A 21598-nucleotide genomic window follows, 5' to 3' on the forward strand; every position below is an offset into this window, starting at 1 on the left:
GAGGGGGTTTGGGGGGGTGGTGGTCGGTGAGGAAGAGAGGGAGAGGGAGAGCCAGGGAGAGGGAGATGGCGTGGAGTTCGAAAGGGAGCGAGGGGCGCAGGCAGAGGAGTCGCGCTGGAATTTGGGCCCCGGCAGGTTTTCCAGGCATTTTTGAATCGAGGTGTTTGACGAAGAGACGATGATCAACGAGGAAGAGTAATTTTCACTTTGACTCGCTCCCGAAGGACGGCAGACGAGCGAACGACGACGAACAACATTTTCTCTATCCTCTCCTGCTTCTCAGCCTAGTTCGAATAGCGGAAGACTGGAGTGGCGGATTGGTTGTCTCTGGTCCAACTTCTCCGAGCTACGAGATCCTAGAATACTCTGCTCCATTGCCAGTTCCAACGAAACAGTCTGCTTCGCGTCTCTCTCTCTCTCTCACACTCCCTCTGTCCTCCCTCCATCGCAGCTTCGCAAAGGGCGAAGAGTCATAAGCATCGTAACATTAAGCAAGAAAACATGAAAGAGAAAGAAGAAACCCGAAAGTCTCCCACAAAGCAGAGAAATAGACCCCAACCCGAACCGAAGCGAAAACAAAAAGCCCAAACCCGCCGCTCTCTCCCTCCTTACTTCCTCGGTCTCCCCACCGGCCGTTTGGCAGGTGCTCTCGCTCTAGGAGGAGGAGGCAACAGTCTCGGAGGAGGAGGAGGAGGGGCGTAACCTGGTAGGTGAGCCATCGCTCTCGGGCCAAGCAGTCCCGCCGCTTGAGCGAAGATGTCTGCGTCGACGGCGTTGGCCTTGCGTTGAAAAGAACGGAGTGAGCGTCAGTACGAGGAGCGAAGGAAGAGACAGTAAAAAAAAAGGGGAGGATTTCGGACTCACTCCGATGTTGATCGCAGCTCGGTAAGCGGCGGGAACGGGACCTGCTGGAAGGGGAGCTGGAGCGGGAGCAGGTCGACCACCGTGAGGGAGTCCTATGGGGATGTAGCCTGCTGGTTGAACGGCGACGGGGTCGGGAAGGGCGACGTCTGGTAGACGAACGAAGAGGAGGGAGTCAGTTCGAGAAGGAAAGAGGGAAAAGGAAGAACGAAGGGAGAAAGGAACGAACCGATGTCCTCGTCGGCGATGTCTCCTCCTCGAGCTTTCAGTTCTGCTTGAGCTCGATCTCGAGCGTCGGCGACCTGATGATACGGGAACGCGGACCAAGAGAGCGGGTCAGTTAAGCGAGACGGAAGGGAGGAGAGAGAGAAGAAACAAGGACTGACCTCCTTAGCGTGACGAACTGAAGGAAACGGCAACGAGAACGAGAACGACGAAGCGAAGGTCAGCTCGATTCACGATTATGAAAAGCGCAAGCCAAACTTCTGAAACTCACCATTCATATCCTCCCAAAGCGGGCACTTATCCTTATCCTTCGGCTTCGAGTAATCAGCAGGACTCTGATCGAAATGCGAGTAATCCGTGATCACAGCGCTGCAGACGTAGCAGAACACCGTTCGGCTGCAAAAGCGGCGAAGAGAGTTAGCTTTCGAAGAGGGACACGAAGATATTGGAAGAGGAAAGGAGAGGGAGGAAGGGAGAGACGAGACGCACCAAGCCGTACAAGTCATCTTGTTGCATCCCTGTTCCTTCAAAGCGGGAGTCTTGCAGGTGGTGTTGGGACAGACTCGGATGAGAGCTTTGGTCATCTCCTCCTCGATGTGATGCTGTTGAAAGGACGAAAAGAGGTGGGGAAGAGGTCGTCAGAAAGGAAAGGGGAGAGAGCGACGCGTCGTGGAGAGGAGCGAAAGAGAGACGAACCCTGTGGTCGAGCTTGTTGTCCTTCGCCATCTCTAGGTAAACGAAAGAGAATAATAAGACGCAACAGTTCAGTACGAAGAAGCGACGGAAAAAGCAAGAAAGCCAAAGGAACCAAACTCACCCTCACAACTCTTCGGCAGATGCTCCTCCTTCTTACAACTCCTACAGCTGACCTTCTCACAGGCCTGGCAGTTGAACAGCTTCTCGTTCGGGTTCTCGATACAGATGGAGAAGTCGCAGAAGGGACAGGATTCGAGACCTTCGAGACCGGCGTCCTTGATGTGCTTTTGTTGGATCAGGCGTTGGAGGCTGAGGAGGGACGAACGAACGAAGAGTCAGTCTCTTCGACGCAGAAGAAAGGAAGGGAGAGTAAGGAACGCACAGGGACATCGTCTTGGCAGGAAGAGTACGAGCGAGTTCCGATTCGGGGAAGGGAGCTTTGCAGCCGTCGCCGTCCATGCAGAGGATGTCCTGTTTCGTTTCGTTTCGTTCAAAGTCAGCTCTGGTCTCGGCTCCCCACAAACTCTCGAGCAGAAGACAGACTAACCGTCTTCTGAGCTCCAAGCTCGTTGTTGGCGTGAGCTTCGATGCAGTCGATACTGCGTTTCAAAGAAACCAAACGAAGAGCTGTCAGCGACGCGCCCTTTTCTCGCCTCAGACTCGAACAAGAAGGGTGACGTACCAGAACAGATGTCCCTCATCACATTGCACACACTTTTCGAACGGTGCGATCCCGAAACAACACCCGCACTCGATCCCTTCCCCACTCTCCTCGACCTCCTTCTGATGTAGCTCCTCCGCGATCTTGTCGTTCTTGTCCTGCTCGACTTTCTCTGTTTGACGTCAAGATCGTTCCAAGCCCATCAAACAGGGTCAGCCCTTTTTTCGATCATGCTCTTTTCAGAACGAAGGACGAGCGAAATGGAACGAAGAGTGGACTCACGCAACCTCTCGACCAACCAACTCCTCTCAGCATCCCACTCAGCGTTGTACTTGGCTTTGGATTTCCCTTTGGACTTGTAAGGAGCTAGTTTGGTCTTGTACGGTCGGGGATCCATCTCGGTGGCGGCTTTGATCTGTGAGAGGAAGCGGAGGGGGTCAGGTTCGACGCGTCGAACGAAGAGGAGGGCGAGGTCGGTCGAAGAAGAGAGAGGCGAAAGGAAGCAGGGAGACGTACGGCGTAGTAGGCAGGAACGTAAAGGGCAGTTTTGAAGAACGTTTTCTTGATGCTGTTCATTCGAGGAGAAAGAGGAAGGGTCAGCGCTCCTTTCGAAAGACCCGGCTCGGCGAACAAGTCCCCTCGCGTTCCTCTTCCTCCCAAACCCGAAGCAAGATAACGAGCTCAAAAGATACGAAGGATAAATGTGGAGACTCACAAATCCAACGGCACATACGCAAACTCCTCGTACAAGCTCTCAAAGCTCAACCTCATGTAATCCTCGCCACTCCCGTTCCTTTTCTCGTCCAGGTAATCCACCTCCTTCCCGCTCTTCCTCTTCTTCGAAGGACTGCTCCCCTCCTCCTCATCCCCATCCCCATCCCTCTTCCTCTTGGTGAGCTTCGGATACCCTTTAGGGTTGGAGAAGAACTCCTCCATGGCTTGATCGACGATCTGATCTGGTTGCTGAAACCCTTTAACGGTGATGAGTCGGGCGACGACCTCGGCTGCGTGGGTGGGGTCAATGTCTCCGAGGAGGGAGAGGATCTGAGCGAGAGCGGTGGAGTGAGGGTCGGAGGAGGAGGAGTTTTCGTCGTCGGAAGGAGGGGAAGCGGGGAGGGCGATGGAGCTGGCGCGGGAACGGTTGTTGTTGTTGTTGTTGAAGCCGCTGGCGTTCCCGTTTGGGATGGGAGGGCGTGCTTCTGGGGAGAGGGAACGACGAGGAGAGGGAGGAGCGTCGTTGATGTCGCTTGGAGGAGAGCGAGTCCGAGAGCGATGTCGAGGAGGAGGAGGAGGAGGAACGACGACGACGGGTTTCTTGACGATGGGTGGTGGTTTGGGCATAGGAGGAGCTTTGGCTTTCCCCTTTCCTTTGGCGGATACAAAGACAGGTTCGTCATCGTCGTCGTCGTCTGATGAGATGGAGATGATTTCCCCTTGACGATACTGAGGGACGACGCGTTTGAGATTGGAGGGACCGGCGCGAGGAGGAGACGGGCGGTCGACGACTCGATTGGAAGGGCCAGCTTTGGGAGGAGGAGCAGGAGCAGGGTTTCGAGGGTTGAATTCTGAGTCGTCTGAGCCTAGGGCCTGAGAGAAACAAGGACGAGGGAAGGTCAGGGGAGGTGAAGGAGGGACGGGAGGAGAAGGGAGGAGGAGGAGGTGAGGTGGGAAGGGAGGGACGGGTCGGATGAGCTCACCGCTCCTGTGAGGATGTCGATAGCTTCACTGAACCGAGCTTCGTTCGTTCCGACGGTTCGATTCCAGGCTCCTTTGATTTCATCCTGTAGAAGTTTGAGAAGGGAAACGAAGGAGGAGTCAGCCGTTGAAGCTCCTTCTCATTGATGAGCTCCTCCCTTCCTTCCTCCTGAAGAGATTGCACGAGACTGACCCTTGAAGCGGCACCTTCGAAGGTCGCATACAGAAGCTCGAGATCGTCTGCCATGCTGTCGTGAGAGAGAAGGGTCTTCGAGGTTGTTTTCGGTTGTTCGTGGCGGTTGAAGGTCAGATTCAGTTTGGGGAACGGACGAAGGAGCGTGAAGTCGCTCGGCCTTTTCGTCTCTCCTCTTGCTGCCTCCCTTTGCTCCCTCCAACTCCCATCTCACCCTAAAGTCAACCAGATCCCAGCTTAGCCATGTCTGCTTCTATCCAAGAGTACAACTCGGACGAAGAGTTGTGAGTAGAACCTCTCAGCTCGAGATCTCTTCAGAAACGAGCTCAAACGTCGACTGACAGCGGTTCCCTTCTCTCCCTCCCTCTTTGCCTCTCTCCTTCTCCTTTTTACTCTATACAGCGACGACGACACCGACCTCCCTCTCCCTTCCGCTCCTCCTCCCAATTCTCGTTCAGCCGTCGCTCATGCTCCCCAGCCTCAGCCCTCCTCGTCGTCCTCCTCTGCTCCTGCTCCTGCTCCTTCGACTGGGAACCCGATGATGGATTCGCTCGCTGCCATGATGGGAGCCATGGGAGGAGACAACAACGATCCCAGATTCAAACCTGATCCTTCTATTCAAAACGTAGAAGACGTGACTCCCTATAAAAGGTGAGTCTGTAACAGGAGTCGCAAAGGAGAAGGGAAGGAATCGCTCGAGCTGACCTCGTTCCTCCTTCCTTCCTTTCCTTTCCTCTCTTCTTTTTTCGTGTCAGTTGGCATCCCATTTACCCCATCTACCTCGACGCCAAACGAGCCTACGGATCTAAAGGAGGACGTCGAATCCCTAGAGAACAAGCTCACTGGTGGCCTCTCAGCAAGGACATCGCTCTCGCTCTTCAACAGCTTGGGATGCCCGTCTTTCACGAGGTGCGTTTCGCTTCGTTTCTTTCGCCTTTTCTGGGAGCGAAGTTGTGACCTGACTGTATGCGTTTTGCTCGTGTAGATAACCAAATCCCATCCGAAGGACTGGGCCAACCCTGGTAGAGTCAAGACCGAGTTTAAGAAGGACGGGGAGTGGATCAACCCAAAGATCACGAACCGTTCGTCCCTCTCGTCTCTAGTCTCTCGTCTCTCGTCGTTCTGTTCCCATCTCTCTTCAGTGCCTAACCAAATCTTCACCTTTGTCTCCTTCGCCTGTTCACCCTCAGGAAAACAACTCTACCTCCAAGTCTCCCTCGTGATGCACCGTCTCCTCTCCCGCTCCTCCTCTTCTTCCTCCTCCCTCCCTCGTCCAGCCAACCTCCCTCCCTTCGTCAAACCCACTCCTCCCACTGCCACCTCTTCTTCCTCCAAGCGCAAATCCCGTCCCCAACCACACTCCTCCCTCCTCCCTCAGCCACCCAAACCCCTCCCTCCCCTCTCGCAGCGCTACTCCGAGTACTCGCCCGCCATCCCAGGAGGCAGTTTCCTGCAGGTTTTGAAGGGCGAGAGGGAGAGGGAACTCAAGGCTAAGGAGGAAGCGAAGAAGGCGGGAGGCAAGGAGGAGGAGGAGGTCGTAGGGCAGATTGAGGCTGGCGACGGAGAGGGGAAGAAGGTGAAGAAGGAGAAGAAGGAGAAGGTCAAGATGGTTAGGCAGGGGAAGAGATAGTGGCTGTTTGTGAGTGTAAGTAATGCGGAGAGACCGATGGGATGTGATTGTCGCTGTAGACCATAGTTCGAGGGAGAGAGAGGAAGAGAGAGAGAGAGAGAGAGAGGGAGTCGAACGATGCGCTCTGTGCGCTCAACGATGACCTTTTTCTTGGATTCTTTCGAGGAAGATGAGCATGCATACACTCCTCTCAGACTTTGGTAAGGAGGTTTGTCACGGGGAGGAGGAAGCAGAAATGAGAACTACAAGATGGGCGTCGCGAGGTCGCATTCAAGCTCATCGACCTCGGATCCAAACGATTATCCAGCAGAAAGAGGCCTGGCTGAGGATTTTGAAGGTCGAACCTCAGTCCAGGTACGATATGTGCTTCAACTGATCGAGCATCTAGCTTAGAAATCGTATGGGAGGAAGAGAGAAGGAGCAGCGTGGCCTCCTCGCTCGTCGGACGAGCTCCCGTTGAATCGAAGCGAGCTCCCCTTTCTCCATCTCTTCCTCTTGCCTTCGACCACCATCTGCCCCCCCAAGAAGAAACATGGTCTCTACTCTCCTTCTCCCACTCCTCCTCTCTACCACTCTCGCTTTTGCAGCTCCTTCCTTCCCCGATCGCCGTACGGTCCATCTCGCCGTTCACAGCTCCTCCTCCGCTCCTCCTCCCTCCCTCTCCTCCAACTTCCATGGCCTCTTCGGTTCTCAAGCCACAGCCGAGAGCGTCTATATCCTTCCGACCGACCTCCTCCTCTCCTCCTCGAGCCTCTTGAACGATGCCAGCTGGACTCACGTCAAGCTCGAGGAGCAGGAGGAGATGGTCCTCGTTTGGATCGGACAAGCTGGGATAGCGACTCCTTCGACCAACTCGTTCGCTGGGGAGGAGGATATCGTCAGGAAGGGACTGGAGACTATCTTTGAGAGAGTTTCTAGAGTCGAGAATCAGTTCATGGTCCAAGGATCCGAAGCTCAGGCAACCTTCGGAGGATCCCTTCGAGTCGCCAACCCTCTCTCCGTCGTCCACTCCTCTTCAACCTCAGCCATCATCTCGATTCACTCCTCCTACCTCCCTTACATCGACCTCCTTCTCCCAGCTGGACTCGTCCCCGTCGTTATCCCAGCTCAGGCTTTACCCTCAGCTTCAGGAGTTCCTCAGGAGAGGGTGGATTTCCTGGCTAAACTGTGAGCTCTCGCTTCCCCTCCCTCTCTTCTCTTCTCGCGTCTCGTTTTGATCCAGCGATAAGCTCATTTTGATCTTCGTTTGCTACTCAAACAGTACCAAAAACCTCAAGTTCTCTCCCAAGATCGAGAAGCTCGTCAACACTCTCTCCGTCAAGGACTTTACCTCGGATCTTCGTTGGCTCACTGGCGAGGACGAGTCGAGTGAGCCTCTTTCACTTTCGCCCTCTCAGCTCACACCTGACTCTTCTGTTGATCTCACCTTCGACGTGCAGGTCCCATCCTCTCTCGACACTCCTTCTCCTCCACAGCCGTCGTCGCCGCTCGCTGGATCAAGAAGACCGTCGAAGCTGAAACGCCAGGAGTCAAGTGCACTCTCTCCCCTTTCCTCCCTGGATTCACTCCCAACGTCCTCTGCGAGTACCCTCAGATCCTCAGCAACGCTACCGAGGGAGCTTCCAAGGGAGATCTCGAGAGGAACGTCATCGTTTCTGGGTGAGTCGAACGTCTTTTGCGTTCGTTCAGGTCGTCGAACTCTCAGCTCACCTTGACGCGCTTTCTTCCTTCCCTTGCAGACACTACGACTCCCGAGGATCCTTTGGATCCACTCGAGCTCCTGGAGCTGACGACGATGGGTCGGGAACTGTGCAGCTGCTCGGAATCGCTCGAGCCATGGGACGAGCTGGCTTGAAAGGGTTCAAGGAGAAGGTCACTCTTGCTTTCTTCGCCGGGGAAGAGCAGGGTTTGTTGGGAAGCAGGGCTTTCGCCAGTGAGTTTGAGGATACCTTTATAGTCTCGGAAAACCCGTAGAAACCGTTGCTCATCGCCGCTCTCGTTCCTTTTCTCCTCAGAGGAGCTCTACGAAGCCAACGCGACCGTCCTCATCCAAGTTCAAGCCGATATGCTCGCCTACCACGACCCCAACGAGCCTATGCAGCTTGGGTTCCCTGATTTGTGAGTCTATGAAGCTACGGTTCGTTTTAACTGCGTCTCCTACCCTTCGTCGAAGCTCTAACGCTCGTGGTCCCTCCTTCGTTTTGCGTCGTTCAGGATTGGAACTCCCGAAGCCGCCTTCCTCCTCGGAAACCTCTCCCAGATCTACAGCCCTGCGCTCGTCGTGGGGAAGACGGGAGCTTGTTGCTCGGATCATCAGTCGTTCAACTCGTACGGATTCGCGGCGACGCAGGTGTTTGAGAGGAACGGAGGGATCATCGATCCGATGTGAGTCGCTCTTCCTTTCCTTCCTCCGACTCGATGCATCGTTCTCGTCGGCTCTTCCTGACTTCTCGATTTTCGTTTGCTGCTTTTTCGATTCACAGGTACCACAACTCTGGTGCGTTTCGCAATCTTCTCCTTCGATTCTTGCCAGAAGACGAGGCGCGTCGAGCTGACCTCCGTCTTCCTCTCTTTTCGCTTCGTCTTTCCTCTCCTCGATCAGGCGATCTCTCCGACCGACCTGGCTTCGACTTCGAGCAGCTCAAGGAGATTGCGAAGGTCACGGTGAGTTCAACGAAGCACTCTTTGTCTCTTCGTCGCCGTTCTCGACGACTGACGCGGGTCCTCTTCCTTCCTTTTTCTTGCAACCAGTTCTCGACTCTGCTGGAGGTTGGACTTCCAGTCTTCTGAGTTCAGCAGTGGAGAAGGAACGAGGAGAGGTAGGAGAATCAGCTCTGCGTGCCAGAAGGAACGGAAAAAGTAGTCGATCTCGATGCGTCTTGTCGTTCAGCCCGGTGGGAAGCGAGCTCTGAAGGAAAGCGTAGGATCCGAGTAGGAAACACATGAGATCGAACGAAGCCGAAAAAGATTTAAAGAAAGCTGAGACCATGCCGAGAAACATTAAAAAGCTAGACTAGATCTAAGTGAACTATCTAGACGTTGTTGGAACCCTCCTTTCGCTCCTCGACGTGCTTGGTCTCGATGGGCTTCTCCTGAGGGAGTCCTCCGTCTCGGTGGATGAAGGTCTCGTCTCGGTCGATCATCTCTTGCCTGGAAAGGAGAGAAAGAAAGAAGGAAAAGGAGGGGGTCAGCGCGTGGTTCGAAGGAGTAGAGAGCGAGAAAGGGAAGAGCTGCTCACCTGTACTTGTTGGATCCGATGATGGAAGACTCTCGGTAGAGGAGATCGACCTGCTCGAGGGAGAGTCCCTTGGTCTCGGGAACGAGGAAGTAGGTGAAGGCGATGCAGAGAGTGCAGGTAGCTCCCCAGAGGAAGAAGACCTTGACTCCGAGGTTGGCAGTCTTGGTTCCGTTGACTCCAGTGGACGAAGGGTTCACGAGGTAAGGAGTGGCGAATCCGATTCCGAAGTTCCAGAGCCAGTTGCTGCAGAGAAGGGACGAAAAGGTCAGCGATTCGTCTTGGTTTCGATAAGATAGAACGAGGAGGAGGAAGACGAACGAGGCAGTGGACATGGACATGGCCTTTCCTCGGATGGCGAGAGGGAAGATCTCTCCGGTGACGACCCAGGCGATAGGTCCCCAAGTAGAGGCGAAAGCCGCGATGTAGATGCAAACGAAAGCAATGAGAACTGTAGAAAGGAAGGCGGGAAGGAAGAGGGGAAGGGGGAGGAAGGGAAGGAGGAAGGTGAGCGACGCGTCGGGACGGAGAGGAGAAGAAGAGCTGCTCACCTCGCTGGGCGGGAAGGTTGATAGCTCCATCGGCAGCAGGGGTTCCAACGGTGACTCCAACGATCTATAGAGGAGAAGATGAATCAGTCGACGTTTGATTTGTTGATTTGGGAAGAAGGGAGAAAGCCGGAGCGGTTCGAAGACTCACAGCGACCAAGAACTCGCAAGTGGCCATCACGACGGCTCCCCAGATGAGGAGAGGTCGTCGTCCAGCTCGATCGATCATGAGGATACCGGGGATGGTGCATGCGACGTTGACGACGTTGGTGATGATGGTAATGGTCTGTGAGAAAGAACGAGGGAAGAAGATGAGTAAACGACGAGGAGGAAAGAAGAAGAGTACCGGAGGGACGAACGAAGGGGTTCGAGATACCGGATCGCTGGAAGAAAGTAGTTCCGTAGTAGAAGATGAAGCTGAAGGAGGGAAGACGAGGAGGGAAGACGAGGAGGGGAGGTCGGTCGAGAGTCGAACGAAGGGAGAGAGAAGAGGAGGCGAGGGACAAGAACTCACTTGATACCAGTAAGCTGCTGCATTCCCTGAATGAGGATACCGGTCCAAGTCCTGAGTCCGTTTCGAGCCTCTCCACCTCGGAAGCAGTCAGCGTAAGAGGTCTTTCCGAGAGCCATCTCAGCCTCGAGAGCCCTGAAGAAAGAGAAGAGACGCGGGGAGGAAGGAAACGGTCAGCTCGAAGTTTGAAGAGGAAGCGAAACCAATGGCGGCTTGTGAAACTCACATAGAGATATCGAGACACTCCTGGTCAACGGCGGGCGAGTCGGCGTCCTGCTTGGTGAGCTTTCCCATGGCCTTTCGAGCCTCGGCGTCTCGTCCCTTGAGGAGAAGGTATCGAGGAGACTCGGGAAGCATGAACATTCCTCCGCACAAGATGATTCCCCAAGCGAACTGGACGGCGACGGGGATCCTCCTGGGAAAGGGAAAAGAGCAGGGAAGGAGGGGGAGTCAGTGAAGGAAAGGGACGCGTCGAGTTGGAGGGCAAGGAAGAGACGAACCAAGCACTGGTGTTGGTTCGGTTCTTGGTAGCGTTGTTGACAATGGAAGCGAGGAGGAGACCGATGGTGATGGCCCACTGGTAGAGACCGACGATGAATCCTCGAACTGAAGGAGGGAGAGAAGAGAGCGGGAAGGTCAGAACGTCGTTGCGCGGGGAGGAGCCGAAGACATCGATCGAGAAGACTCACCAGACTTGGGAGCACACTCAGACTGGTACATGGGAACGAGGCAAGAGATAATTCCAACACCGAGACCAGCAACGACTCGTCCAGCAACTGCGAAGAGAAGAAGAAGGAGGGAGAGTCAGAACGGCGAGGCTTGAGAGAGGTGGAGAGGAGAGCGAGACAAACTCACCGAAAGCAGCCCAGACGGTAGACATCTGAAGTCCGATTCCGATGGAGAAGATGGAGGTAGCGAACATCAAACCGAGTCGTCGACCGATTCGATCTCCGATGGGCTGAAGAAGAGGAAGAAGAGATGGGACGACGGCATCAGTCGCTTGTTGTTTTCAGCAGCCGAAGGGGATTCAAAGACTCACGGAAGCGAGAAGAGCTCCGACGAAAGTTCCGGCGGACTATTGATCGGGAGGTTGAAGTCAGTCGTGAGACGAGGAGGAGGAAGAAGAGGGAAAGAGAGGGAAGGATCGACGCACCAAGATGGAGACAACGAGGGACTCGTCGGCGATGGGAAGGTAGTACCTCTGTTCACAGGTTCCGGGGGTGACACATCCAGGAGCATCTCCGAAGGTTCCGAAGTTCCTGCGGAAGCGAAGGAAGAGAGCAGGAGGGGTCAGCCGTTGAGAGTTGAAGGGGCTGGAGACGACGCGCGAGAGAGGCGCCGAGAGAGATGCTACTCACTCAAGCCAGTTTTCCATTCCAATAATTCCTCCGATGGATCCAGTATCGAATCCGAACACTGAGAGAGGTTGAAAAAAGGTGGATCAGGAAAGGGCCAAGGGACTCAAGGGGGAAGAGGCTCAAAGAGGGAGAGAGAGAGCATCGAGCTGAACTCACAAATTCCTCCGAAAGCGGCGAAGGCTGATCAGGTAGGAAGGTTGGTTGGTGAGAGGGGGAGGGGGAGAAAGGTAGGAAGAAGGAGAGAGAAAGAGAGAGAGAGATCAGCGAGGGAAGTCGCAGAAATGAACAGCTGGACGACTCGAAGAAATCGTACTCACCAGAAATAAGCATGGTAACAACCATAGAGCCACCGCTGACTCCAGTTCCTGTTCCTCCAGGTCCTCCAGCCTGAAGAGCAGCGAGAAAGAGATGAAGGGAAGGAAGGGAGGGGAGAGAAACAAGAGGTCAGCGGTCGTGTTTTTTTGCCTTCGCTCGATCCGGAGAAGGAGCTGAATGACGAGGTCGGAAAGACTCACCATTGTTGAGTAGTGTTAAGGGTGGGTGGTGGTGGTGTGGGTGTGTTGAGTGTTGGTGAAGGAGAGAGAGAGAGATGGAGGGAGTTGTTGAACTCGGAGAGAGAGGGAGGGGGGGGGGTTTGGTTTGGTGTGGTGGTTTGAGGGGAAACAAGAGGGAGCCACTTTGCCTTTTTGTCGATTTTTCGAGGAGAAAAGTGGGCCGCCGGCTAAGGATCAGTCGAGGCCCCGGGCGACCCAGGTTGGCAGCCTGAGGAGAGAGACAGCGACGTTCCCTGGGCGTTGAGGCTTTTTCTTCACGCGCCTGCTCTACCGCAGAAGATCCGAGGAGTCCCAAACTTCGTAGGAAGAGGCAGAAAGATGACAGCTAGAATATAAGATCGCGACGGGGACGAAAATTTTCGTAGCGCGATCCGTACAAAGCAAAGAAGGCGGCAACGTCGATGGTCCGCAATCGAAGCTGGGGGGCTTTTTCGCCCAGAGAAAAAAAGGCCAGAGCCTAAAGTCGGGTCCATGGATATCGTAGTACTGAAGGCTTGGAAGGTCAAAGTGGTCGCCGATGTCGTCGAATTGAAGCTGGGAAGGTCCAAAAGCGGAAGGTTTTTGACGACGTACTCGAGTCTGCGGAGTTTTCGCCACGCAGAGCCGAATAGATCAGGTACGCGGTCCTATAGACCTCGAAGAACAGGGGTTTCGATCCCTGCCGCAGGTAAATCATAGCAAAAACGTGCCCGGCCCTCGTCCCGCCTCTCCTCTTCATCCAAGGGATCTGAGTTTTCTGTCTGAGCGATCTGCTGAACGGCGACGCGTGACGATCCTGCTCTGGCAGACATTATTCGAAGCTCTGAGACCGTGCGAGAGAGTTCTAAGAGAATAAAGACTCGAGAGTACGCATCGTCGAGCACTGCTTGCGAGCCGGCGCGTCGTGTTTGGGAAGGACCTCTTCGAGGGAGAGAAGCAGCGAAGCACGACGCGTGTGGATATCTCTGAAAGAGGGTATGGGATCGAGCTCCTCCACTGTGGGATTAAAAGGCGTCTGAACTCGAAGACGACGTTGAGAGGTCAAAGTCGTCCGGGGGAGTCTACATAGGCTTCCAGAGGGTGGAGGGAGAAGGGTAGAATACGAGAGATTTCGAGCCACTGGGACCTGCTAGATAAAGCTGAGAGCGACGCTGATCGGCTGAGGCCTTGCGTTGGTGGTAAATCTGGCTCACAATGGACCCAAGGGGCAACTTTGGTTGAGCCAGTTTGGACCTGGAGCTCAACCTGCAAGGAAACGAGACCTCGCGTCAACTTCGTCTGAACGACGCGTCGCGGGGAAACGAGTAATAAGTCGAGCTCACCTTTCCCTCCCCCAAAGTAGGATCCCTCCTTCCTTCAAAACTCGACCACATTCGCTCTTCATATCTCTGGTGGTCTGGTAGAACGGCGAAGAAGATCTGCGTGGACGAGAGCACTGCAAGAGCAGTGATCAGGCGTTCGGTGAGTCCTCTCGTCTTCTTCGTCTCAACTTACATACTTCCGTCCTCGCTGAAAGGAAAGCAGGAGAGAAGTCAGTAATCACAGCCACCTCGTTCGATTGAGAGATCGACTCACAAAGGTAGAGGGCCGTTGGCGTCGACGACTTTGAAAGCAGCGTTCAACAAAACGAGGCCGATGTGGGGACGACTCGGGTCGGGTCTCGTTGAGGGTGTCGATGGGCTCCTGCGCGAAGGGAGAGTGAGTTGAGCTGAGAGAAGAGTTTCTCGAGCTCGGGAACTGCTGAGAGGCGAGAGGGAGAGAGGGAAAGAGAACGAATAGTGGCCAAAAGCGACGAAGAGAGACTTCCTGCGACCTTCTTGAGCTTCCTGTGAGAACGGAGGAGAGAACCTTCTTCTTGATGACTTCCTACGACGACAAGCCTTGATTCCGAGAGCGAGAAGACGAAAACAACCGGAAAACGAGAAGACGATCCTGAACGAAACGTTGTCACGATTGACGGAGCAAAAGGCATGGATCAAGAGAAGCGAAAAGGCGAGCTACTTGTACATAACTCAAGCGTTATCTACCTTGACCTATGCAAGCGGCTCCGCCCAGGAAAAGAGCGGAAAGAAGAATGAAAGACCAGCCGCAAACAAAGAGAGAACGAGCGAAAACTAAAACCAAGTAAATCTCAAAAGAGTAACCAATTGGACTGGGAAGAAAGTTCTAGTAAAACAATACCGAATCATCTCTGAGTCGATATCAAAAAGAAAGAGTAGCAGAAGAAAGAAGTGAAGAGAAGAGAGGGTAAACTAAACTACAGGGGAACGAAGGACGCGACGCGACGAGAAATCTGAACGAGAACGAGGCTGCAGAAGGCACAAAAGCTAGTCAAGTGTAAGATCAATACTCATAAATCCCAGAAGCGACTTGAGAGAGAATGAGAAAGACGAAGAAAGAGAGGAAAGATGAGGGTTCGGGAGACGTTGACGACGCGTTCCAGGGAGAAAGTCGAAGCTCACCGTGCGAGTGGGTCCAATTCGAGAGCGTGGAAGATTCAAAGAGATTTGACTGGTTAATTTAGTGCTGACTCGGATCATAGGGAGGTTGCTGGGTCCAGTCGCTAAGGAGGGAAGCCGAGGAAAGATCGCGAAGCGAGACGCTGCTAACCACCTCGCACCACCACACCGAGCAGCAGGAAACTAAAACTGAACAGTTCTCGCTTTCCTCGCTCGGCTTCATAGACAAGCTCACCCAAGGTTCACAGGAAACAGATCCAGCCCGGTGAGAGGAAGGGAGGAGAGAAGACAGAGCGCCGAGTAGTTGAGTACACCTTCCTTCCTTCCTTGAGCTCAGATTCGACGGCGCCGGTTACTCGTGCATACAGCTCCTCTCTAGATGACCAAACTTTCCTGAGCTCAAATCTGGAGGACGGAAGCTCGAGAAGTCGAGCGCGTCGTGGGTTCCAGGCGCCTCGCGACCGATCGGCGCTCGCTCCTGAACCAGAAAAGCCTTATGTCGAAAACCTGCTGCCCCAGGATAATCACAGCTGAGAAGTACCGACTGGTGAAAGCTATCGTCCTCCTCGTAAGCCTGAGCGAGTTTGTGCTACTGCTGTGACCTGCCGAAGAAGTGAAGAGTGATGCTGGCGACCTGGTGAGAGAAAACACAAGAACCATTCGAGAACGAAGTCAAAGGATAAGAAGAGCGAAAGACGAATCAACCAAATAAAACCTCGTCCAGAAAAGCTGCCTCAAAACGAGAGCTCACGTCGACTCTTCGCTCTTGACCTTCTTGCTAGACGGGCCCTCCTCTGCCTCCTCCTCCTCCTCCTTGAGCTCAGCAGCTTCCGAAGTCCTCTTCTTACCCTTCGGGGCCTGTTCACAGATCAGAGAGACGCGATCAGATCCCTTGAGGCGGTATTTTGACCAAGAGAGAGGAAGCACTCACAGACTTGGGAGCAGGCTTCTCCTTCTCGAGCTCCTCCTTCGCGATCCTCTTCAACCCAGCCTTCTCCCTCGCCTTGTTGGCGACCTCGAGATGAGAGAGGATGTAGTCGATTTGTGCCTTGGGAGTGACGATGACGGTTGTGTATTTCATGAGCTTAACAGGACGAGAATGAAAAGAAAGGAAGGAAGGAAGGAGAGGTCAGCTCGAGCTCGAGCTCACCTTGTCTCTTTCCTTCCTTCCCTCCTCTCTCTCTCCATACTCTGTTTCCGCTCCTTCCACACCTTCAGCTCAGCTCGACACATCGAAGAGGGGATCAGAGAGGGGACTCACCGACTTCCTAGCCTTGTTGACCCTATCCTGCTCCGTTCTCGTCAACGTCCTCGTCGTCGATTTGCACTTGTGCTCCTTCACGACTCGATTCAAAGCCGTTCGAGCATCCTTGACCTGGAAACAACGAGCACAAGAGAAAGAGTCAGGTTCAAGTCTCCCCTTCATATTCTCCACTCGTCGTCAAACAAGACGAAAAAACGAATCCAAAGCGAGAGCAGAGGAAGGAAGGGAAGCCTCGAAGCTCACCAGATGGAACTTGAGCTCCTTCTCCTTGTTGAACCCATCCTTCGTATCCACCGTAGCCAAGAAATCCAAAAACTGATCGATAGCCTAATCCACAACCCATCCAAACACCCAATCCTATCAGCGTCTCACTTTGAGAGGGAGGCAAAGGAGGGGAGGGAAGAGCTCACCGTGTCCTGCGAGGCCAGAGCTGAGCTTGAGATGGACGCGAACCCACTTCGGTTGACGCTACCGTCGTCGAAACCTCCGAAACCACTAAAGCCACCGAAATCGCCGAACATAAAGATTGAGAGAGGGGGGGGGGGGGGGGGGGGGGGGGGGGGGGGGGGGGGGGGGGGGGGGGAGGAGTGATGAGGGTCGCGTCTCGCCTCTGTCTTTTGATTTTGGGATTTTTAGTCGTCGTTGCCCGCGTTTTTTCCTGCCTTTTTCTTTGGTCGTTCTGGAATAAATGTGACAAGAGACCTGTAAAGACTGTCCCTGTGCTACACCGAGGGCCAAAAAGGAACGTAAAAAGGGGAAACAGGATCCTAAACGAAGAGGGAAAGTGACGAACGACGCGTTTTGACGCGATCCAACGAAAGCCGTTCGGTGGGCTGCTTTGCGACCAGAGTCGAGGAGCTCATGTCTATCGGATGTTGTACGGTAGAGTGGTCGGCTTAGTATGTAATCGGTCTATCGAGAGGCTTGAGCAATGAAGTCGGAGGCAAAAGTGGAATCTGAGCGACGCTCGTCCGAGGCAAAAGTCGGAAGATCGTCTCATTTACCGTCCATCGCAACCCGAGGGGTCAAAACAAAAGAAACCTTCAAGAGAGGAGGTGAGAAAACGAAACGAGGAGGATGAGACCTAACCCAATACTCGTACAGCGTGAGGTGACCTGAAGGAGAAGACGGGAGTCAGAGAAAGAGAGGGCAAAGAACCAAACGAAAACGGCGAAGGAGGGAGACGAAAGAGGCAAGTACAAAAATTTGCGAAGTTTAAGAACGTGATTGCATGCGGGCCACATTGCGGGAGGAAGTTGAGAGGGCCCAGGGAGACTCGTGCTGCTGTTATTTGTGTTCCGAGGTGCGTCGTCGAGGGAGCGAAGAACGCTTTTTCGCTCGAGCATGTTTTTCGTCCTTTTTCACTCGATTTCGTAGTCTCTTATACAAAACGATCTCGGACTTGTAAAACAGGGTCTCGGAGATGGAGAAAACCAAACGAAGCTCAGCTTGACGACGAGAAAAAGGAAAGCCAACGCGTCGACGATTCGATGAGAGCTCGAGAGCGTCTTGAGCCCATCGACGTCGACGAGCTCCTCTCCCTCCCTCCCTCCGTCCTCTCTTTTTTTTTTCTTCTTCTTCTCAGTCTCGAGCTCTACTGGAACCTCTTTCCAACCATTAAAGGACTCTTCCCTCTTCAATCAACAAACCCTCTCGGACTCAAACCTCCCTCCTCTCCTCCCTCCCTCTCCTCCCCTCCCCTTCCCTCTCCTCCCTTCTCCTTCTCACGATGGAAATCCTCTCGACCCGGCTCTCCACCTTCTCCGCCTCTCGGACCAAGAAACACAACCTCCCGGCTCATTCCGCCTGGCCACTGTCTCCTTCGCAGTATCCTCGGCTCCTTCCCGCTTTGCTAGCGGAAGCTGGATGGTTCTACACTCCGACCAAGGACGATCCGGATCTCGTAACTTGTTTCCTCTGCGGGAAGCAGGTCGGAGGGTGGGGAGAGGAGGACGATCCGTTCGAGGAGCATGTCGGTCATCAGGAGGGCAAGTGTGGATGGGCGAGAACGAAATGTTTGGTCGAGAGTCACAAGAGGAAGGGAGGACAAGCCGGAGGGGAGGTTTGGAAGTGAGTACGAGAGGAGGAAGATTTTCAAGGGGAACAAAGTGGCGAGCAGGGAGCCATAGCGATGGATAGGGTCAAGAGCGGCGAAGGGAGGGTGGTCCGAGGAGGAAGAGAGCGAGAGCGACGAAAGGGAAGGAGGAAGGGAAGGAAACGGAAAGGTCAACAACACCAGCCCTTCCTTCCTTTCTCCTCCTCCTCCTTCCCATCTTGTTCCTTGAGCGCATATACCCCTCTACCACCCAGCATACACCCTATTCTCTCACCCAATTCGAAACTTTCCAAACTGACGCTTCCCTCCCTCCTTCACAGAGCTCGCTTCACCGACCCTTCCGACCTCCCTCAATCCAAAGCTCTCGAATCCGCTCGTCTCTCCACCTTTGCGAAATGGTGGCCTCACGATAAGAAGAAGGCTTGGTTGCCGACTTCCAAGAACGTGCGTATAACGCGTTCCTTGCTTATCTTCTTCTCGCAGCCTTTGGGCTCTCATCTCGAGCTCACCTCTCTCTCTCTCTCCTTTCTTAACTCTCGCCAGCTCGCCAAAGCAGGCTTCATCTTCTCTCCCAACGGCAAAGGATCCGACATGGCTTCCTGCCTCTACTGCGAACTAGGTCTCGACGGCTGGTCACCCACGGACGATCCTTTGTGAGCTTGATCGAGTCTCCTCTCCTCCTTCAACCCTCCCTCCCTCTGACTTCGTTTTCCCCTTCTGTTCCGTTCGGTCGAATAGCCACGAGCATCAAATCCGAACTCCCAAATGTCCCTTCTTCATCGCTACCATCTACGTCCCACCCAAAGCGGGAGCTTCAGCGGCTGCTGCTCAGGAGGAGGAAGGAAGGGTGGTCGAGGAGGACGAGGATGAGTTTGAGATGATTGACGCGCCGGTGATGAAGACGCCTGCTACGGCTGGAAAGGGCAAGAAGGGTGCGGAGGTGAGTTCCGGGAGACGATCTTCTGCGGTCTGATTGGTGGGAGAGGAAGGGTGGGAGGGAAGCAGGCAGGCAGGGGGGAGGGAGGGAACGGAAGCTGACCTTCGTTCCTTCTTTCGCTTTCGCTTACAAAAGAAGGCTCCTTCAACAGCTGCTACAGCGACTAAATCAGTAGCTTCTACCAAGTCGAGGTAAGCCCTTGCCGTTCAGTTCAACTCCCCTCCTCTCACTTTTCTCACCTCCTCGTCGCGTCGAATCTAACCCGTCCGACGCTTCCTCTCCCTCTCCTTGTCCCCATCTCATCAGATCAACCCGAACCGTCAAAGACCCCGAACCCACCACCACCACCTCCCGCCACACCCGCACCGGATCCACAACCTCCCAACCAGCAGCCGCCTCCGTCCCTGTCCCTCAACTCGGTCGTTCCACTCGAGGTCAACCTCAACCCTCCGTCGAACCTTCCCAGAACGGCGACGGAGAGGAAGCTGCTCCTCTTGGTCGGTCGACGAGAGGGAAGGTTGCTGGTACTACTGCAGCTCCCGTTGCGGCTCCTAAGAGAGGTGGGCGAGGGAAGAAGGCTGTTCTGGAGGAGGAGGAGGAGACGCCTGTGGAGGAGGTTGAAGAGGAGGAGGAGGAGGTGGAAGAGAAACCTGTTGGGAAAGGGAAGGGGAAGGCTGTGGCGAAAAAGGCTGCTCCTGTGGCGAAGGCGATGAAGGGTGGGAAGGGGAAGAAGGCTGCTGTAGTGGTGGTTGAGGAGGAGGAGGAGGAGGAGGACGAAGAGATGGTGGATGACGCTGAGGAAGTGCTGGAAGATGTCGAGGAGGAGGACAAGGTTGTGAGTCTCTCTCTTTCTATCGAGTCGTGCGAAGGACGAGAGTTCGTCCCTTCGTCGAGTCGAGGCGAGGCTGACTTTCTCTGGACGCGTCTCGTTCCTCGTTCCCTTCCCACAGATGTCCGACCCTCCCCCCCTCCCGACCAAAATTCCCTCCTCCTCCGCCAAAACACACTCCCGAACCGCCTCCGCTTCCTCCTCCAAAGCCAAACCTCTTCCGGACCTCCCACCACCTTCGAACCCTCCCTCCTCCGCCAACCCCAAACCTCACCCTTCATCCTCCTCAACTCTCACCACAGCCGCTTCCTCCTCTTCAACTACCAAATCGAAATCCATATCCAAACCTGCTTCCTCCTCATCAGCAGCCAAACCCCAAGCCCTCAACAAAACCTCCTCCGCCTCAGCAGCAGCAGCCGTTTCGTCGTCGTCTTCGAGGATCCCAACTCCCGTCAAATCCCCTCTGCCTAAACACCTCGCCGCTGCTGCTCCTACTCCCTCAGCGCTTCGAGGGTCGCCGTTCAGCACCAAGGAGTTCGAGACGGCGAAGGCTCAGGCTGTAGCGGAAGGAGCGAGGTCGGCGGAGAAGGTGGTGCAGACGTGGGCGAAGATGTTCTCTCCTGCTCCCGCTCTTCCCAAAGCATCGTCGTCTTCTTCGGCGGCGGCGAGGAAGATTGGGACTCCTCTCGCTGGACGCGGCGCTGCTGCTGCGGAGGAAGAGGAGGAGGATGTCCTGGCCGTCGAAGAAGCGGAGGAGGAGAAGGGAGGACAAGTCTCCTTGACGGAAGAGCAAGGGTCGATCCTGGTGGAGGAGTGGGTTCGGATGGAGTACCAGCTGAGACATGACGAGTTGAAGAGGATAGGGGAGGAGGAGAAGATTGGAGCGTTCGTGAAGGCCGCGGCGGAGGCGAGGAGGAGGATGATTGAGGATATTGAAGTTGAGGAGGAGGAGGAGGAGTGAGGAAGTGAGTTTGGGTTCGTTCTTTGCTCGGTAGGCTAGTTGTTCTTACTTTGTTGTGGACTGGTCTACCTCTTTCTTTCGGTTCTTCGTTTGGTTTGACTTCTCGTCTACGTTTTTTGGACTTTCTTCCTCTTCCCTTCCCCGCTCCCTCTCTCCCTTTGCACTCTCCGTTCGTTCGCTCTTTCACTTCGCTCCTGGTTCCCCTTGCACTTTCCCACTTATCGGCTTCTTATACCTCTTGCCTTCTCGAATGGTCTCTCTGGCTCTCGTATCGCTCGGATCCTCTTTCTGGTCGAGAAAGCAACGAGAACGCGTGCGCGTCGAACGCGGGATGCGAGAAGGAAATGCTTGTAGATCGAGGCACGTAGAGAGCGAGAGAGAAGTTATGCAATGCTAAGTAAGGATGAGATGCGTGAAGTTGGATGCGAGGGAAAACTAGGGTGAGATGGATGCGATGATATGAGAACGAGAGGCAAAAAGCAAGAGCGGCAGAGAGAGAGAAAGCACAACTGAAGTAAGAGAAGGAGAGCGGAACATGCAAAAACGACACAAAGAGTACACTACTTCCTCGGAGGAGGCTGAGGAGGGAGGCCTGTGAGAGCCTGAGCTTGGAACTTGGCTCGAGCGGAACCGCCTGTCGAAGGACCTGCTCCGGACGAAGTCGACGACGCATTTCCTCCTTGAGGTTTGACAGGCTGCGAGAGAAAAAAAAGAAGGGTCAGCATCGCTTTGAAGGGGATGGGAGAAGAGCGAGAGTGAAGCTCACCTTCCTCTTGGAGGGCATGAAAAGATTCGGAGGAGCCTTGGGACGAGGAGGAGGTTTGGGAAGAGGAGGAGCTTTCGAGACGGGAGGAGCGGGAGCGGGAGGAGGTGGTGGTGGTGCTGCTGGTACCGGTTTCGAGGACGAAGAAGATCCGTTCGTGGGTTTGGAATACGACGGGAGGAC

The 21598-nt window shown here is 54.5% G+C and overlaps 7 protein-coding genes across 7 annotated transcripts; 4 read left to right on the top strand and 3 right to left on the bottom strand.

Moving 5' to 3' along the window:
- Positions 1 to 456: 456 nt before the first annotated feature.
- On the bottom strand, positions 457 to 3672 carry BDY24DRAFT_383722 (E3 ubiquitin-protein ligase RNF216). Its single transcript, XM_076639710.1, has 14 exons — positions 3159 to 3672; positions 2960 to 3011; positions 2726 to 2858; positions 2465 to 2615; positions 2330 to 2381; positions 2165 to 2253; positions 1904 to 2091; positions 1783 to 1814; positions 1576 to 1688; positions 1358 to 1482; positions 1248 to 1264; positions 1091 to 1163; positions 865 to 1010; positions 457 to 779 (listed from the first exon to the last, which is right to left on the bottom strand). The coding sequence occupies exons 1-14, from the start codon at positions 3377 to 3379 to the stop codon at positions 609 to 611; spliced, it is 1563 nt and encodes a 520-aa protein (XP_076498269.1). The 5' UTR covers positions 3380 to 3672; the 3' UTR covers positions 457 to 608.
- Positions 3673 to 4506: 834 nt separating this feature from the next.
- SEC65 (RNA-binding signal recognition particle subunit SEC65) lies at positions 4507 to 6264 on the top strand. Its single transcript, XM_076636985.1, has 5 exons — positions 4507 to 4615; positions 4734 to 4982; positions 5087 to 5240; positions 5317 to 5413; positions 5522 to 6264. The coding sequence occupies exons 1-5, from the start codon at positions 4575 to 4577 to the stop codon at positions 5959 to 5961; spliced, it is 981 nt and encodes a 326-aa protein (XP_076498270.1). The 5' UTR covers positions 4507 to 4574; the 3' UTR covers positions 5962 to 6264.
- Positions 6265 to 7238: 974 nt separating this feature from the next.
- BDY24DRAFT_338518 (uncharacterized protein) lies at positions 7239 to 8751 on the top strand (the record flags this gene model as incomplete). Its single annotated transcript, XM_076637336.1, has 7 exons — positions 7239 to 7329; positions 7401 to 7620; positions 7701 to 7894; positions 7977 to 8079; positions 8176 to 8346; positions 8445 to 8458; positions 8564 to 8751. Coding segments are annotated over 7 exons (981 nt in total), but the record flags the coding sequence as incomplete, so codon positions are not given.
- A 136-nt stretch (positions 8752 to 8887) lies between these two features.
- On the bottom strand, positions 8888 to 12258 carry BDY24DRAFT_283481 (sugar porter family MFS transporter). Its single transcript, XM_076636986.1, has 16 exons — positions 11931 to 12258; positions 11770 to 11793; positions 11614 to 11671; positions 11409 to 11514; positions 11295 to 11330; positions 11111 to 11213; positions 10945 to 11031; positions 10756 to 10861; positions 10482 to 10670; positions 10259 to 10390; positions 10104 to 10161; positions 9896 to 10030; positions 9748 to 9811; positions 9518 to 9647; positions 9200 to 9442; positions 8888 to 9111 (listed from the first exon to the last, which is right to left on the bottom strand). The coding sequence occupies exons 1-16, from the start codon at positions 11953 to 11955 to the stop codon at positions 8994 to 8996; spliced, it is 1614 nt and encodes a 537-aa protein (XP_076498272.1). The 5' UTR covers positions 11956 to 12258; the 3' UTR covers positions 8888 to 8993.
- Positions 12259 to 15333: 3075 nt separating this feature from the next.
- On the bottom strand, positions 15334 to 16431 carry BDY24DRAFT_383743 (uncharacterized protein). Its single transcript, XM_076639711.1, has 5 exons — positions 16280 to 16431; positions 16113 to 16196; positions 15867 to 15980; positions 15537 to 15689; positions 15334 to 15463 (listed from the first exon to the last, which is right to left on the bottom strand). The coding sequence occupies exons 1-5, from the start codon at positions 16388 to 16390 to the stop codon at positions 15353 to 15355; spliced, it is 573 nt and encodes a 190-aa protein (XP_076498273.1). The 5' UTR covers positions 16391 to 16431; the 3' UTR covers positions 15334 to 15352.
- Positions 16432 to 17598: 1167 nt separating this feature from the next.
- BDY24DRAFT_338473 (baculoviral IAP repeat-containing protein) lies at positions 17599 to 18582 on the top strand (the record flags this gene model as incomplete). The annotated part of the gene is made up of 3 exons (XM_076637331.1): positions 17599 to 17896; positions 18248 to 18369; positions 18469 to 18582. The coding sequence occupies 3 exons, from the start codon at positions 17599 to 17601 to the stop codon at positions 18580 to 18582; spliced, it is 534 nt and encodes a 177-aa protein (XP_076498274.1).
- Positions 18583 to 18620: 38 nt separating this feature from the next.
- Positions 18621 to 20767, top strand: BDY24DRAFT_283516 (uncharacterized protein). Its single transcript, XM_076636987.1, has 4 exons — positions 18621 to 18865; positions 18998 to 19053; positions 19169 to 19697; positions 19813 to 20767. Exons 1-4 carry the CDS (start codon positions 18803 to 18805, stop codon positions 20650 to 20652), a joined length of 1488 nt encoding a protein of 495 aa, XP_076498275.1. The 5' UTR covers positions 18621 to 18802; the 3' UTR covers positions 20653 to 20767.
- Positions 20768 to 21598: the final 831 nt, after the last annotated feature.

The sequence above is a fragment of the Mrakia frigida genome (assembly GCF_051309035.1).
Source record: "Mrakia frigida strain ATCC 22029 unplaced genomic scaffold BDY24scaffold_9, whole genome shotgun sequence".
In the NCBI taxonomy this organism is placed as follows: Eukaryota; Fungi; Basidiomycota; class Tremellomycetes; order Cystofilobasidiales; family Mrakiaceae; genus Mrakia; species Mrakia frigida.